At 39.2% G+C, this 18,697-nt stretch overlaps 1 protein-coding gene across 6 annotated transcripts in view; it reads right to left on the bottom strand.

Moving 5' to 3' along the window:
- TTC7B (tetratricopeptide repeat domain 7B) overlaps positions 1 to 18,697 on the bottom strand; it is a 310,511-nt gene that overhangs the window by 70,281 nt on the left and 221,533 nt on the right. For all 6 annotated transcript variants that reach the window (XM_039537948.1, XM_039537945.1, XM_039537947.1 and 3 more), the window contains 2 exons: positions 17,246 to 17,343; positions 4,945 to 5,085 (listed from right to left, as the gene is read on the bottom strand). In XM_039537948.1, the coding sequence (XP_039393882.1) occupies positions 4,945 to 5,085; positions 17,246 to 17,343 (239 nt within the window). The remainder of the gene's footprint in view (positions 1 to 4,944; positions 5,086 to 17,245; positions 17,344 to 18,697) is intronic.

The following is an 18,697-nucleotide window of genomic DNA, read 5'->3' as shown; positions in this document are numbered from 1 at the left end:
TCCAGAGACACTTGCAGGGACGCCTTCGCTACTGCCCTACCTTCCTTGACCAATTTAAACTTCGTCATTGCACCCCAGGAGTTAAAGTTGCATCTGCTAAGGAGCACTTGCTGGTTAGCAATGCAAAGCTGGAGTGCTCCTGTGGCATAGTTGTCTGTCAATCAAAGAGGTCCAGTTTCTTGGCATCCTTAGCTTTAAGGATAAGTCCCTGCTGCCCCTGCCATTTGCGCTTGTTTGTTGCTGAGACAACCAGAGCCCCGGAAACCAGGGTATATAGGTACTAAAATCCTTTTGGGAGAACAAAGTTCTTGTGTTGCACACTCTTTGCCGTAGGCTGTAAGAGTCTGGAATCTGCCAGAGCGCCTTGATATGTTCTAAGATGGCAGAATTCAGTGGCAGGACTACCTGAGAAGGGCCCAAAGGTGCCAAAATGTCCACTAAGGCATGGGAGAGCTCAGAAATTTTCTTCACCTGGACCCACAGGTTCTGTGCCACCCATCTCAACAATTCTTGGTGCGCCCTGTGGTCATCCTGTATGGATGCCACCAAGATACCTGTAACTGCCTCATCTGTAGAGGAGGAAGAGGATTCCAGAACCAGTACATTGCTCTTGGCCATCCACTCCTGACAGGTCCTGTGGTGCTGGTCCCTGATGTGAGGTACCAGGCTCAGTATTTTGGTCCTGCCCCTGCACCACTAGAGGAGGAGGCGGCGACAGGGCTCTAGTTTCCGATGCCACCGAGTATGACATCCTTGACTGGGGTCCTTGGGACTGATGGAAAACACTCCACACAAAGTCCCAAAGGGCCATTTACAGGCATCTGCCACTGTGCTTGCCAGACCGCAGGAGACAACCCATGGCTCATGTCCTCCATCCAGGACCGGCGGTCCGAGTGGTGCTGACTCCTGTGTGAGGTATAGGACTCCGGCTCCGAGGATTCACTCCCCAGAGGACCATGGGGGTGTGGTGCTGACAGTGGTGCTGGGATGGAGGCAATCAATGCTGCTGCATCACTGCTGGCTTTCCTTTCAACGGCACCTGGGGCCTTGGTACCATAGCTGGCTTTGCCTCCGGTGCTGGCTCACGTCTAATTGGCAACAGTGGCACTGGGAGGGACATCAGATCCTGTGCCACCTGGAATATGTCTGGCATAGATGGGAGCGCCAGTCCCACACTCCTATGGCTCTCCCTTTGGGGAGAGTCCAACAGCATTGGACTCAACGGCTCCCTCTCTGGGGTCAGAGTCAACGGTGCCACAGCAGCAGTCATTGACCCTTGTGTGGTTCTCACTCTGCCAGAGTCCTTTTGACTGGTGGGCTTTGGGGTAGGGGAGTGTCCCCTGCCTGGTTCTGTGCTGCTTCTTGCGCAGTACTGGCGAACGGGAGTAGTGCCACGTGCTCTCCTGCGCTGACCTCCTTTGTACTGGCAACCTGTGGTGGTGCCGGGAGTCATGTGACACCAGCAAGGAATCTCTCCTTGGTGCCAGAGAGGCTGGGCTGCGGTGACCGTCCCTCACAGAAGCAGGTGTACTCCTCACAGAGGCAGAGGTGCTCGGCGCTGAGTCATGGTGACTTGGCTCTGAGGGATGAAGAGCCGCTTCCATCAGGAGGAACTTAAGTCTCTCTGTGATGCGTTGGATCACAGAAGCCTCCTTGGGGCTGCCAGCTGATGTGCCAAGACTACTTCTACCCCTGCTTTCCCTGCCAGCTTGGTACTCCAGCACCCTGTCTTGTTGAGCCAGACATGCCAGTCTGCTCCAACACAGACCCAGGGTCTGACCCACGTGCCCCGAAGCTGGAGACTTAACTGAAAGCAACGTAAGAAGTGTTCCTGTCTAACACTTAGATGCTCAACTCCCATTTGGGTCCAACCCCCAAATAAATCTGTTTTACCCTGTATAAAGCTTACAGGATAAACTCATAAATTGTTCGCCCTCTATAACAACTGATAGAGAGAGATGCACAGTTGTTTGCCCCCCCTCCCCCCCAGGTATACACACTCTGGGTTAATTAATAAGTAAAAAGTGATTTTATTAAATACAGAAAGTAGGATTTAAGTGGTTCGAAGTAGTGACATACAGACCCAAGTGAATTAACAAGCAAAATAAAATAAAACATGCAAGTCTAAGCCTAGTACAGTAATAAAACTGAATACAGATAAAATCTCACCCTCAGAGATGTTTCAATAAGTTTCTTTCACAGTCTGGATGCCTTCCTAGTCTGGGCACAACCCTTTCCCCTGGTCCAGCCCTTTTCCCAGCTCAGGTGGTAGCTAGGGGATTTCTTATGATGGCTGCCTTTGTTCTGTTCCACCCACTTATATATCTTTTGCATAAGGCGGGAATCCTTTGTCCCTCTCTGGGTCTCCAACCCCACCGCCCCCTTCTAAATGGAAAAGTACCAGGTTAAAGATGGATTCCATGTCACTGTAAGACATGTCAGACACTGTAAGACTTCATTATCCACTTGCCAGCACACACGTATACAGGGAGACTTACAAGTAAAACAGAGTCATCTGCAGACAATTGTCCTGGTTAATGGGAGCCATCAAGATTCCAAACCATCATTAATGGCCCATACTTTGCATAATTACAATAGGCCCTCAGAGTTATATTTCATATTTCTAGTTTCAGATACAAGAATGATACATTCATGAAAATAGGATGAACACACTCAGTAGATTATAAGCTTTGTAATGATACCTTATAAGAGACTGGCATATTCCAGTCACATTATATTCATACTCATTAGCATATTTTCATAATATCATATAGCGTGCAATGTCACACTCTGGTCCCTTTCTTTTTGGGTCTGGGGCTTGAAACCTCTACAAATCCTGTAATGATCATGCAGTTGGGATTCGCCCAAACATTTGAGGCAAGCTGAGTGGGGATCACTGATAGGCACAAGCTTGTGGCAAGCCTTGAATGGCTTAAACCCCAGAGACTGAAGCATTCCCTGGTGCTGGACAGGAGAGAATCCTGATAAACGGGGTCCTACTCTATACTAGCAACTAGTAAGTTCTGCAAACACTAACTACTAACATTTTTAGAACTATTTACAGGAAAATATACAACAAGTCCACTGGGGAGAGTACTTGCAGAGCAAGAACGAGCAGTTCCAGCGACCGTCACAAGGGAAAGAAGGAATTGAGGGGGTGGCAGGCCCCTATATACAACACCATGAGGGTGTGACTCCAGGGGGCACCAGAGCCGACCCAACAGATACCACTGAGGGAAAAGCCTTCTGGCGACTGTGCACTCAGTGCGCACACACCTACATGGGAATGGACATGAGCAAGCACCCAAAGAACTACTTTTCAAATTGAATATTTTTAAAAGAATGATTAGAACACTGTTTTCACATAAACCATTATGCAATGCACTATTACCATCCACTGCCATCAGTGACACTCTCTGACTTAGAGTTTGGTGCAAAGCTTCAGGCCACTCTTGGGCACAAACTCCATTCCAGATCATTCACCAGTTAGGAAAATGCTACCACACATCCCAACAGGCAAACCAAGAAATGGCGACACCAGAAGCCCACTATCACTTTTACACTGGATAGGTGTCTCAAAAGCAAAATGATACTGGTTTGCTCCAGTTAACTTGTTGTCAAGTTAAGCTTTTATACAGTGCTAATGTTTTTTCTTCCAGCTGCAGTTGTAATATCTGATATTCCTGTAAATGCCTGCTCCTCTCCAGGGGAAATAAGGCATCTATGTTCCATGCTATTTAGCTTCTCAAGAAGCTTCAGACACCATAATGCCTACAAAGGGGACAGTGGTACTGCTCCATTAGTCTGCAAAGTTCTGATCCACCATGTAGCAATCCTATTATAAAACTGCTGCCCTATCTTATGTACGAATCAAGTGCTTTCTATTTAAGTGTTTCCATTCCTTTGCTTGCCTCAATACCAGGATCCAAATTTTCCCCTTTTAAAAAACAAAATCAAAAGTTCAGTAACTTAAGTATAAAAAGTTAAACAACAACCAACTAGCCAGCACCAGCAAGCACTTCACACTGTCAGCCCAGAGGCCTAGTTCAAGTTTTGGGCCCAATCTATTGCTTGCTTTGCCACACGATTCCATCAACCTCCATTCACACTTTTTGAAAAGAGCATAAACAAATGTGCAACTTTTTTACTTTATTGAAATACTAAATACCATGTTTACAGCACTACTTTGAACACGTGCCTTTCAGATCCAGCCCACAATGATTATGGTGGTCTGCAGTAGCTGTAATAAATACTGTCCTGCCACCCTTTGTAACAGAAGCACTTGCATATATTAGAAGTATCTGAATTTTTGCACACGGAAAAAAGCAGAAACCTATCCAGCCCCCTTTTAAAAAAAAAAAAAAAGCAGTCTCCCCTTTTTTTAAACCTCCACATCCAATGAATATATTTTGGAAGATAAACTTTAATTATTGTGCCCCCTTATGTAGAGTGATAGAAGCAACTCACATTAAAACTATATTTCTATGGTTAATTTCAGCAAACTATGATATGCATTATTTTTATTATTAGGACCCCAAGACTATTAAACATTCTTATGGTGATTGACGTTTAGTTAAAAAGTTCCACAAAAACACAGCAACCCTTAATTCTCAAGGACAAATTTGCCAAATAAGAAATTTTAGAAATCCACGACTTAATACAGTCTAAACTGTAGCTAGAAAATGCAACAACACTGTGACAAGGTTATTAAATTAAAAACTAAATGCCATCCTTATTGACCACTGTTTAATTTATAAAACATATAATGTTCTTTCTTGAAATGCAAAAAAATGCCACACTTTGAATAAGTGTCCTTAAAAGCTCCAATTTCAGTTGACAAATGATAATAGAGTCTGACCTGCTGAATGAAATGAATACAGATTCCTGGCTGTTTCATAGGTTAGTGAACAGGAAAAAAAAAAAGTTGTTTTTGTTTTCCAGTACCTGCATGAAGCCAGATTTGAGCCAGAGTCATCCAAGGATGCAGAGGACCTTGCTTAGGAGCACTGCTCTGCAAAGATGAAGCAACCTCAGACAGTGCCTGCTCCACTCTGGAGGCTGCTATTGACGTTGCATGGACTGAACCTGCAGAAGTAATAAAAAAAATTACATCAGTGTGTAGAGATGGGAGGGGAAGAAAGGAAGACAAAAATGTTCACAAAGGCTGGGTTAAATACTACACCTTAACCCTTTCCATAACACAGGCTTCACCAAAAAAGCTAACTTGGGTCTTAACTTCTGGATGTTTGCTGTCAGACTTTTTCTGATGTAAAATGCACAAATGTGAGTGAATGTACACTAAAATCATGTTATGATTTTACTAGCAGCAATGTTTGATGCCAAATTGAGTAGCCACTGTGAACACTGAAGATTTAACTCAGCATTTCATTTATGAGTATAAATGATTCAAAGAAGGTTTGTGATGGTACTATATGCTGTAACCTTTATGCTGCTGCTGCATGCACTTTGATGTTAGTAATTGCAATGTCTTTTCATAGAGTGCAATTAGATGTCTATTTAAAGGCTAATAATAGATTGCAAAAAAGAAAGACAGAACTAAAATATATAGGCTGAGCACAATATGCCCCTGCATGGATACATGATTAAATTGCATGGGATGTAAACTTTAGCTAATCAACAATGTTGAAGAAAATGTTTAGTAGCCTAATAATTCCTTGCAGGAAGAATATCTTGAAAATGCTGAATGGAATGGATTAGTCTCTCAAAATAAAGCTTTTCTGACAGATATTAAAATTCAGTCTGAAATAGTATCTCTTTTCCAGTAAATGAAAAATGAAATAGGTTTTCCACCAATTCAGTATGATAAATTTACCCTCATGATAAATTAAGCGTATGTATTAAATATTTAACTGTCAGCAGAGAATCTTTAGCACTGATGTTTTTCTATCCAGACCATAAACATTTAAAGTTATAGTTCTCATTGTGTTTTTAAATACTTACAAATCCACTGTAAATTTGTTCTGTAATTTCAAATTGTATTTGAGGCTCACTGGGCTTGATTAAAGAAGAAGTAGTTTTACACTGCTTACAGAGATAGGAAAACAGGAACACAGGAAATGCCAGACTGGATCAGAACAAAGGTTCACCTAGTCCAGTATCCTGCCTCTCATAATTACCAGCAGCAGATGCTTTTCAGGAAGATGTTAAACTGATTACCACAGAAGTCAAAGACATAAGCTTGGTGATTGCTTGCCTAAAACTGCGAACAGTAAACGTGAGCTGGTCACGTGACTGTTGACATTACAGGCCTTCACAAGAGAAGAGACACAATATGGATGGCTTTCAGTAAACTGCTGCAGTTTGATGTAGTAACATCAGAGTACACTTAAAGTGGAGGAGGTGGTGAATGCAGACACATATTGCATAATTTATCCCAATGCTTCTCTTGTCTACTGTCCCCTCCCCCAGACTATGATGGTGTCAGCTTCCCAATCAATTTGGGAAATGCTGATGTGTGTATTTTATTATTTGCACTGGAGAGAGAAATTTGTCACTATGTTTGAAAAGTCCTGTCAAGGCTATAAAAGCAGTGATTCCATTCATTTCAGGATCCGGTCCACCATTTCCCCCTTAGGTTTTAAAGATGACAAGCTCCACAATCAACAGCAGAGACTCATGCTCTCTCCCAGCAGCAAGGGGCTCAGAGAATTTTCTTAGTTAAAAAGTGTAAAGGATGTCTGATGCGATCTGTGCAGTGGCTCAGTAATGGAGTAGAAGCCTTTGCTACTCCCAGTGCTGACATGGTCTGTTGTAAATGGTTAAGAAGGAGAATCCACCCCAGATCTCTTGAAGAACTGGTAAGGAAGGGATGCAGCTCCTTGATATGAAGAAAAGCTGAGGAAAGGAGAAAGTTGTAGACCATTATCCAACCCCTCACTTGTAATAATACAAAGCTTCAGCAGGGAGGAGGAGTTCCCTAGCAGGAGGCTGGTTGTACAGTGAGAACCATGTACTCTTAACAAGAGTAAAAATTTTCCAGTATACAAACAAATGTTTTGGTACCTTCTAAATAGGCCAAAATTTGTTCCATTTAGCAGCATATATATTATTCAGATTGCACATCCCTAGTATCTAGGTCTAAAGTCAGAAAAAACAATGGAATGTAAACAGTTTACTACAGTAATTCTGTAAGTGGATAAATCCACATACAGTGTAACAGTAACCTGGTGGTAAAACTTATTTGAGCAGAGGATAGTTCTATAGGATAATAAGCAACTATACCAAAGTTATAAAAGCTTATTTAAGAACATAAGAATGGCAATGAGGGTTCAAGACCAGTGATCCATCTAGCCCAGTATCCTGTCTTCCAACAGCAGCCAATGCCAGATGCTTCAAAGGGAATGAAAAGAACAGGGTAATTTACTGATTGATCCATCCCTGTTGTCCAGTCCGAGCTTTTAGTAGTCAGACATTTAGGACATCTAGAGCATTTAGGAAACCCTGACCATCTTGACTAACAGCCATCAATGGACCTATCCTCCACAAACTTATCTAATTCTTTTTTGAATCCAGTTATACCCTAAGCTGTTCTATACCCCTAATCTTTCTATTGCATGTATCTGTATGTTTTCTAATTCTAATTTTGAGATGGGGCACCAGAACTGCACACAGTTTTCAAGGTGTGCAAGTACCAGGGATTTCTATAGTGACATTATGATATTTTCTGTCTTATTATCTATCCCTTTGTTAATGGTGTCTACCATTTTGTTAGGTTTTTTGACTGCCGCAGCACACTGAGCAGATGTTTTCAGAAAACTATCCATGATGACTTCAAGAGCTCTTTTTTGAGTGGTAATAGCTTATTCAGAACCCACCAATTTGTACAGATATTTGGGATTATGTTTTCCAGTGTGCATTACTTTGCACTTAACAACACTGAATTTCATTTGCCATTTTGTTGCCCAGTCAGCCAGTTTTGAGAGAAGGATAGCCTCTAATGCAGCCTCTGGCAGTCCCTGTATTTTGTGGGTCTCTAGACAACACTACCACTGAAGCTTCATCATGCCTGGGCTATGCCTTTTTATAGTCACAGTCTTTTCAGTCATCAAATCAAGCGTCCTGACCATGTGTAACTTTCATCCCTGGAAATCTAATCCCACAATATTTCATGCTTCTCTGGTATCACCACAATTAATTAGCATTTCGCTCATTCATGGCTCTTCCAGAGGAAATGCATGGTACACAGTTTCTTTTAATAGTTGTTCTGTGGACAACTGGGAGCAGTTCTCTTAAAAGCAGAGTTTTGAGTGCCCAAAATTCACTCTGCCTTTCTTCTAGTTTCTTCAGAAGTTTTCTTATTTAAAATCCAGATTTCTTGCTCTACATCTCACACTTGCTATGGTGCTAAATGCCTACATTCTGGCTTCCCGTTCCACTCTACCGCACACTCACTCTGCTCTTTCCCCAGCATCACACAGATCTCTCCTAGTTTTGTTTGTATGGTTATAGACCCTCAGCCAATCACATTCCTTTGCCAGTTGCTTAGCTCTCTCCAGCAAGGTTTTGTTGCTGCATTTCACTCAATTTTATCCCCCTTCCATCCCCAAAAGGTGCTATGGCAGTTTTACTCTCATTGCTTTGACCAGGAATATATATATATTCTGTATTTTTTAATCCCTACCCAGCCCATCAGAATTCATTGTAAAGGCCAACTTGTGTCCCAGCTGAATATGCTGTAAAATAATCTATTATCTCTTCATCAGAAAACGTAACCCATACAGATAACCTGTTGGACAACTGCTAAAATCAGGATTTAAGCATGAACATTGTGACGAACCGAAGAAGGGTTTTGTTCCCTTAAAACAGAAACTGAAGGTTCTTTTGAACTCAAATGTCTGAAAAAGGCATGAGAGGTCTGGGAAAGAAAACTAGTCATAATACATCAGCATAATGGCTCTCTGCTATCACCTTTGGCTTGTTTGGTTGTACTTTGACTAGGATTCATCTTTGATACTAAAATTGTCTCAATGGCGGGAAGTTTTTGAAAGTTCAAGAACTCACATTTAGTTACCACCTGAATAACATCTGGAAATAGTAATTATCTCACACATGGTAAAATGATGTGTGAGATTTGCTGTCTAACTTTTTATTTCATGGCACATTTTTGTTGAGAAATATTTTGCTTTACTTCCAAGTTACCTTTGGCAATTGCTATTCAGGATTTATGAAGAGAGAATTTTTGTCACTAAACCAACATTTTATTAGTTTACAATCAGCCTTTGCTTGTTTGAACGTTTTAATCAATAAGCTTTTAATTCAATAGGAGACTTCATCTGTCATAATGTGAACAAATTACCAAGGAAACCTGACATTGTGACCAGATGATTACTGAATCGTCAGCATTTTTACTGGCATTTGCTCTGAGAAGTCCTTTACATCTCAAAGACTTGCTTATTGCCCGATTTCAGCAAATACAGCAATGCCCTAAATTTACAGATTATCTCTAAAATCTTCTTTTAGATTATCTAAAATTCCATTTTGTCCTGAAGCCTAGATGTTCATAAGCTTCACTATCTAAAAAAAATTATGATAAAATCCATGTCTTTCCTAGTAATTTTCTTGGTAATTTCTAAATAAATTTCAACATTAAATACTTGATTTAATGAAAGTCTGTCATATATTCTTGCTCTTACCGCAGAAGAGGAAAGTTGCTTTATAAATCAAATGTAATGGAATAATGTCTTATTCAAAGCAAGAGAAATCTGAATTCACCAGAAACATTCAGGCAGGATGAAGAATACTTCCAATTTCACATGCACAAAAAGCAGGCATTAAAGCATTTAAAAATACTAATGGTGTAACATGCACTGGACTGTGTGCTAATGCAAGCAAACACATTTTGTGTAAAAAGACAGTACCTTCTGCAGGGCTACATAAAGCAGATGTTTCAATTGAAATTTACATTCTTCCTACTGAATATTCACAAGGCACGGGAGACACTTTTCCTCACACAGAAGTTGCAATGTTAATTATCAGTTTGGGCAGAAGAACATTTCAAGAAAGCCAAATCTGGGCAATAAGATTTAGCATACCCTCTCCTTTAGTTCCCTGAATAACACTATCTGCAATGAGACAAGGTGGGTGAGGTAATATCGTCTAATGGACCAACTTCTGTTGGTGAGAGAGACAAGCTTTCACGCTTAGAGAGAGCTCTTCTTCAGATCGTCACAGGTCTATCTGCACTGAACAGACACCATATTTGCAGCGAAATATGTACAGCTCTTCCAAATTCTTCTTCCTCCCCACCCCTTAGTTAAAAAAGTATCTTCCACTACTTGGGAATTTCAAAGTGAAAAGGGTAATAAAAACACATATGCCACAATTTTCTATAGGCTAAGCATAAAATAATATTAAAATATATCTGATGGTAGCAATCTCAAGATTGCAAAAAATGTGTTTTGTATCTTGGATAATTTATTTGTCTAACTTTAAACGTATATTTACCGATCTTTATTTTATTCTCTTTATTGAGGTCTTTAGCTCTCCTCTGACAATCACTATTTCAGGCAGTGGAACACCTCTCAGAAAAGAAAGCAATGGCCCACTGTGAATTGCACTAGAAATCAAATTAACAGTAGCAACATTACATATTAGACCACTGTAATGCTTACTAACAGTGGTGGCTTAAGAACTTTAATAATAAAAATTACCAGTGACTGACCATTATTCTATATAAGACCTTCCTGAAATACCTTTATTTGCAGCCCTCCAGAAATGAATACTGCCTCTTTAATAATTAAATTCATGTGTTGGTTGAGTGCATTCAGATTTTGTAAGATTACAGCCCTCAGAGTGACTGAATGGGTAAACAGCATCAGCTGCACTTTACACAATATAACAAACTTCCACTATTGATAAGCAATATTTACATTTTGTGGTGGAGAAATACGTGATTTATAAGTCATTTAGAAATTAAAAGTAGACCTGTATAGTGAATACTACTTACAAACTGAAAAAAGGGAGTAAAAACCATGAAAGTAAGCATCTGGTGGATTACCTTTGAACAACAGATCAAATCACAAATTAAAATCTTAATTAAAAAAAGACAAAATATAAAAACTAAATACTCCAAGAAAACAAAAAGACTTCTGATAATCTTCAAACTGAAAATCAGGTTTATTGTTTTCAGCTTTCAATAAAGGTTTTGAAAAAAGAGTGGTTGTTACTACTTCTGAAATCATTTTGGTTTTCACCAGTACAGGATGGTGAACTAAACACTTGTGATGTGTGTTTTGTTTCTATTACAGGAAGATGTAGAGTTGAATAAAATAAGCAGCCCACAACCTTCAGCCCTGAAATTTATACCAAGAAGCTACAAGGATCTGGACTAAATTTTTATTCATATAGCATAAAGGGTAAAAATACCCAATGCTTTGAATCTCACCAATTATTTACACTCTAGATAAGAATCTGACATTCTGCTTTTATGACCTGCACATCATCATGTAAACTTTCCTCACATCATCATGCAACCTCAAAAGCTCTTTTCCTTATTAATACTGTAGCTTTTATTGGAAATGGAAAACTCAGACTTCATACCACTTAGTCTGTGTTTGCACTTCTGCATTTTCTCATTATATGTTAGGCATCCCGGTGGAACTCCTGGTGACTCATTGCTCCACAAAGAACAAACAATCTAATGCTGCATGGAATGTACCATCTTATAGCAGTATGCCTACAAAATGGAACACAGCCTTCAACTTCTTAAGCCTTTGTATCTAAGTACCCTGAAGTTTAAAGAAACATCCATGCTTCCATAGATTTGAACATTTAAAATATCAAGGAGGGTGGTCACTGACCAATACCAAAACTGAACTTCAGAACACTGGATTATTGTGGTATAGCAGTGAAACCAAATAGTACTATACCTAAGGCTAACAGTGAGGGTCAGGAATATTAATAGTAAGCAATCTAGTGGAAGGAGAATAAATATAAACTGAGAAAAATGTTTGGAAAGTTATTTTAAACAAGAGGTTACAACACCAACACCAGATTTATTTTGATATATTTTGTAGAGTTTTTAAGTGAGAGGAGAATCAGGCCTACAATGGGTTTACATTAGCAGAACTCAACTGATTATAGTTCAGTAAGACAGATCAATAGGCCTTTGCAATATGCAAAACAAACAAAATAAATACAAATTATTTGATGCATTTTGCCTCCTTGGTGCAAGATTTCAGGAAAAGATAGTTGTTAGAAATTATAGTTATTATAGTTGTTAATGAAGGATCCAACAACACAAAATAAATTATTACAATTTATGGATGAGAAAGGCAAACCTCGTAGATAGTTATATTCCTATGAGACAAAGGGTACCAGTAACTGAACTGACTATTCCAGGTTCAACACCAGATATGCTTTATTGCAATGCATATAACAGGTACTCTAAAACAACACTGATTGATAATCCCTTTCTCCTCCCATCTATTACACTGTGTCACATCCAGGAGTTTGAGATACTAATCTATTCAAAACTGTAAAGCTTTACGCACTCCAATATTACCTATTAAAATCTCCTCATACACTACTAATGTTTGTCTATTTAATATTTCCCCCACACTAGTTAACTAAGAGCATCTGACCAGGCAGGCTCCAGTTGCACCTAATGTTTTGAAGTTTAAAATAGTTTCAATGGAAACACTGTTTATCAGTTATGGAGATTATCAGAAAACCAAACAAAGAGCAAATTAACACGCCTATCAGGAAGAGATAACCAGTTTACAGAGAGGAGGTGCATGGGGCCCAGGAACATGGTTGCAGTATGGATAGGCTGCATGGGGCCACACAAAGGTATCAGATTTGGGATGAGGGTGAGAAGGATGAGAAGATATAAACAGGTGAAGAGGAGATTCTGTTCTTGAGAGAGATGAGGCGGAAGTATCGGTAGCTAAAAAAATGAAAGAAAAAATGGATAAAAGAAAAAAGATCCAAGAACAGGGTTTTAATGGATTCATGAATTCCAAAAAGAAAATGATATAATGCACAGCATTTATTCCACTACTCATAATATGAAGATGGTTTCTGCAGAAAACAAGTATTCGTTTTTCTTTAAACAACTTTACAAAGTCCATTATCTTGTATGATATTCAAAGACAAGTATCTTTATGTACAAGAAAACCAGAAAACTAGATTTAATCAAAATCAATTAATTTGGAAAGCAAATTTTCTTTAATATGCTTTAAACTCATTTTATTTGAGGAAAAACAAAGTTCTAGAAAACCAGCTACTAATTTTATTTTCTATTATGCTGGTCCAAAAATAAGTGAGCTAAGAGCTTTATTATCACATAATAAAACAAGTAAAACAGAACCTCAGAGTTATGAACACCAGAGTTATGAACTGACCAGTGACCCAAGATAAGATATCTAGCTAAAGTGGAAAGGATTTTAGGAGGGCTGACATGACATGACTTTTGACCAGAAGACTAGCACTAACAGTCTAGTTTTGTGAACAAGAGAGATCCGGACTTGTCTACATTAGAAAATTGCACAGGTGTAACTTAAATTTATTAAGCCTGTTTAGTTAAACTGATGCAAATCCCTATGTAAACAAATTTTAAGAGTGGCTTATTTCAGTTTAGTTTAAGTTGGTAAGGAACTGAGTTACATTAAATTGATATATGAAACTCTTATCTGGAAATAAGAGTGTCTAGACAGGATTTTGCACCAGTTTAGCATTTAGTTTAAAAACAACTTTAGTTAAACTGGTACAAGTTTTGTGTAGATAGACAAGGCCTCTAGTATGATTATTAGCTCTAGTCTCTTGTTCCATAGGTCAGTAGAGGCTGAATATGCTGCTCGGCTGTGTGGATAAGGGACTCATCACTTAAAAGTTGGCTTACAAAGGAAAAAAGAATGAGTTAAATTCAACTCCCTCCCCTTCCTTTCTGATATATAAAGGAAGACCGAATGTTGCTCTCATGGAGGTATTTTTTCTTGCTCATTTTTACCTTAAAACTATCAGAAATGCCAGTTCTGTTCTTCTATATTTTTGGAAGACCCACTGAACTGTAGTGGGAGCTCTCTCCGCACATAAAGATTCAACACCCCTGCACTATTATTATCTAAGACCTTTTTCTCCAAATGGTTCCTGACATTTGATAACATCTGTTTAACTCAGAAGTAAAAATCAAGGGGTTTTAAGGTACTTACCTAAAACACCCTCCCCCTAATCAACATACTAAGTTTCACTTCCTTGGTATTTGTAGAGTCATAATTCTTCTACTTCCCCATCCATCTACACAGTGTTCCAGATAAAGAGAGTAGCAGAAACCTGAATTTCTAAGTGAGATGGTATGCTCTTAGGGAAAAGGACTGTCCCCATCTGTGTGCATGTACAGCATGCAGCACAATAAACCCTAAATCCTTATTGGAGTCTTTGGATGGTGCTACAATATTAATTTTTTTATTATTATTAACAAGAACAAAAACCCTTTCAAAAGTTACTTTTCAGTCACTCTTTATACTTCATAAAGTAGCAAGAAGGAGGACCGTAGAAGAGTAGACTCTCTGCTGACAAGTCCCCTTGGGGCTAGGCATGGTGTAGTAAGCTCTCATTTAGTAAACTCCCCTGCTGACAGACCGCTCTGACTCTGTACGGTCTGCCTCTTCTTCTGATTCGGATCTCCGGCCAGGTTATATTTTAGTCCAGCCCCTTCTGCGGTAACAAAAAGTCCAACGAACAACAAGTTTCCAATCTTTCTGTTCAATCTGTCACCCTTGATCCTGGGTCCCGTGGTTCATATGCCCTTTATTCGAACTCCCAGTCATCAATCCCCCTTCTCACAAGCTTTCTATCACCTTACCAGTGGGGTTAATAGAGGAACCCATGCCCAGGGTTCCAGTCCAGGGACCCTAAGATAGGCAGTCAAGTTTCAATCCCTCAAACTACTTACTGTCACCTCCCTGGACTTCTTCCTACCAACCCTGTAAGCAGACTTCTCCTATAGCTTAAGTTCACCCTTTTCGCAGGGCTAGGACCTCCAGGGCTCTCCCCTGGAATCTCCCAATAAATCCTAGAATAAAAGTATAAACAAACCCCCTTCTGCCCTCCTTGGGCTTCACCTTTTAACCCTCTCTTGGTCCTTAAGTGAATACATCTGAGGGCTTTTTCCTCACACTGGAGTGACTGCAGAGTTTCTACCATTCTCCCTGCAGACTTCTTTCTACTACAAACTTTCCTCTCTTTCTACTAACACCCAGCTCCTCCCTGCCCAGGTACGGCCAGTTCAGATTCAGAATAATACAAATCTGAACTTCCAAAAAGTTCAAGTTTGTTGAGATCCTTTGTTCCAGTTTTGTCTGAAGATAGTTTAAAGAACAGGTTAGACAAACATCTGTCAGGGATGGTTTAGGTAAACCTGGTCCTGTCTCTGTGAGGTCCCTTCCAGCCCTTACATTTCCATGCTTGTGACAAGCCCCAGTAATAAAGGTCAGACCTGGATGCAAACTTCCCAAAAAGTTCACATGGTTTTAGATTACAAGTTTTGATCCAGGGATATCTCTATTTAACAGCACTTCATCTGGCTGATTAATGGTGAGTGATGAAGGTCTATGAAGATAATTCAATCTATAAAGGCAGCGATTACTGTTCATGGTCTGAGTAACTGGAGAGGTAAAAGCAGGGTGTCCCAAGGCTCTCTAAAGTATCTTGGCACCCGCTTGAAAAACAAATGTTTCTTAGCATGCATAAGCAGCTAGATTTTAAAATTTCATACCTCATTTCTTATATTTCCTTGATAAAACAAAAGCAGTGAGATAGCCCAGAATATGGAATGATCACAAGCCAAATTTCGTATTTTTAATTAAAGTGCTTTTTTAAATTGCAAGTGCACATAAGAATGTGAAAGCAAAAAAATCCCACTGTATGACTAACAGACTTCTTGCTATATGATACAGTACACACTGCATCAAGCCTTTTTAATTCTCAGAAATAAGGCATTTATAACAGAATACCTATAATAATGGCAAAAATGCACCTCTTTGTGCATGTGAGTGCGCACATCTGGTCCAACTTCATGGTTTCAGAAATAAAGCAAGCAAATACAATTTTTTACTATTGAATAATTCTGTTACATTATATTTCAACTACTCACAGGTTGATGAGTTCTAATTTACAGCTGTCAAAATGCCATAAAGGCATCTCAGGCTGGGAAATCTTTCCAAAAGCATTTTATATTGAAGCCTGAGTAAACAAAATTTCATGTCTCAAAGACAATTCAAAAAGTATGTTATAGTTTTGACATAAAACCACAAAAGCAAGGAAACAAACAGCTAAGGAAAATCTCTTAATACTTGTGATACAATAGGATCTAGATTAGGATAAGCTTAATATGGCGTCCTTTCATGTAAAGTAGTGAAACTAAAATCACCATATGTCAATTGTTTCCCCTTCTGAGAGTTTCTCTTAAAACTGTACATTTATTCACTCATTTTGGCTGAGTTTTTGGTTTACACAGTCTTTTAGGTGTATTTATTCAAGTTATGATTGGTGAACATAAGATTATAAACTGTAATTTGTCTATTAATATGTACTAACATGTAATGACATCGCAAAGCTAACCTACTGCATCTGTGCAGCATTTTATTTTGCACTGTTTAATGAGAAGTTCATTATCTGACTTGTAAAATATTTATTTCCCTTAAAGTCAAAAGCTATAAGCCTCTTTTCTGAACCCGCCACCAAAATGAAATTTGTTTTCAAATATACAGTGCCAAAAAATTGCTAAAATAAATTTTAACGTTTTTGAATGGGTGGGAGAGAGTTCTCTTTGTATCACTAATTTGCTTATTAAATAATAACAAGAAAAAATGTACTCAGAAATGCTCAGATACCAAGGAAATGGGTGAAGTATCAGACCCTAGCTAGAATAGAATAGATCAGCATGCCACTATGAAATATTTAACAATAAGTATAGTAATACTTCCTAAAATGTTTATATATATTTTATTAATACAAATGTACTGACAGGCCTGGGAAATGGGCACTTTTAAAAACAAAAAATAATTAATAAAAAGTAAAGTTTATATATTGCAAGCATCTCCTCAAAACCTTGATACTGCAATTTGTTTTATATTTTTTACTTTACAACAATGAAGGTATATAGTGCAAAAATAATCACATCTTACACTGACTGCTTTTGTCTTTTTATCTTGTAAGATTTGACTGATGATACTGAGCCACACATTATCTTTGCCACTTTATTGTTCAAGATGTTAATTCTCACCTGTTTCAGGGTCACTGAAGTCAGGTAAGGTAATCGTATTGAGCTGTCGTCTGTCAGCAATGGCTCTGTCTAACAGACTGCTCCCACGTCCAGAATCACTGTAACACAATATTTGAAGTACAAGTCATTTAAAATATAAAATCGAACACTGATGGTTGAGATACAATTTTTATACGGTACCACCTCATGTTGTTGCAAAAAAATGTGGATAGCAACAATCAAAGTTTAGTATTAAACATGGCCAATTATTCAGTTAAACAACTACACTAAATAAAAGGTAACTAAAAATTTAATCCATACTTATTTTAACAATTTTTGTTCCATAATAAAATCAATCAAAATGGGCACAAAAGATACAAACATTTCAAGTGAGTTATATAATGTTATAGCTTTACAAGTGAAGTACATGCTCAGACTCAAGTTATTAAACTAGTGCACAATACAGTAAATTTACATGGCAATTAATAAGATGATGACAGTGCTAAAGAACAGAATCTAAACACATCCAAACCAAAACAAAATGTAGGACAAAGAGTTAAAGTTCAAGAGGAGCTGTAGAGATTACTAAAGAGTAAAAGAAATGCCCCAAGAGCTGAGTTTTAAGCAGGGATCAGAAGAAAAGAGGATGTTTTGCAGATGAACCAATTCAGTTTTATGCTTAGTTAAATTTAGGGCAACAACCTTTGTATAAATACAGATGGTACAGGAGACTGGTAATGAATTACTGTAAGAATCTTTCACCTCTGTTCATTACATCTGAGACTAGTCTACTTTGGCAGTAACAAAGTCAATGCCACCTAGCTGGCTGATTTGGCAGCCTATGTGTAGGGCCCTACCAAATTCACAGTCCATTTCACAGTCATAGGATTTTAAAAATCAAATTTCATGATTTCAGCTATTTAAATCTGAAATTTCATGGTGTTGTAATTGTAGGGGTCCTGATCCAAAAAGGAGTTGTGTGTGTGTGTGTGTGGGGGGGGGGGGGGCAGAAGGTTATTGTTGGGGGGGGAGGGGCTGTTGCAGCACTGCCACCCTTACTTCTGCACTGGGCAGTTGGAGAGCAATGGCTGCTGGCCGGGAGCCCAGCTCTAAAGGCAGAGTTGCTGCCAGCAGCATAGAAATAAGGATGGACTGATATGGTATTGCCACCCTTACTTCTCCGCTGCTGCCTGCAGAGCTGGGCCCTCAGTTACCAGCCTCCATTCTCCGGCCGCCCAGCTCTGAAGGCAGCTGCGCAGAAGTAAGGGTGGCATGGTATGGTATTGCCACCCTTACTTCTGTGCTGCTGCTGGTGGGGCACTGCCTTCAAAGCTGGACGCCCAGCCAACAGCCACCACTCTCTGGCCACTCAGCTCTGAAGGCAATGGAGAAGTAAGGGTGGAAATGCTTCTACTCCCCAAAATAACCTTGTGGACCCCTCCACTCTCTTTCGGATCAGGACCCACCCCCAAT

The sequence above is a fragment of the Mauremys reevesii genome, linkage group 4 (assembly GCF_016161935.1).
Source record: "Mauremys reevesii isolate NIE-2019 linkage group 4, ASM1616193v1, whole genome shotgun sequence".
NCBI lineage: Eukaryota > Metazoa > Chordata > Testudines > Geoemydidae > Mauremys > Mauremys reevesii.
The sequence above is the reverse complement of the archived record's forward strand: the minus strand, read 5'-3'. Positions and strand labels throughout refer to the sequence as shown.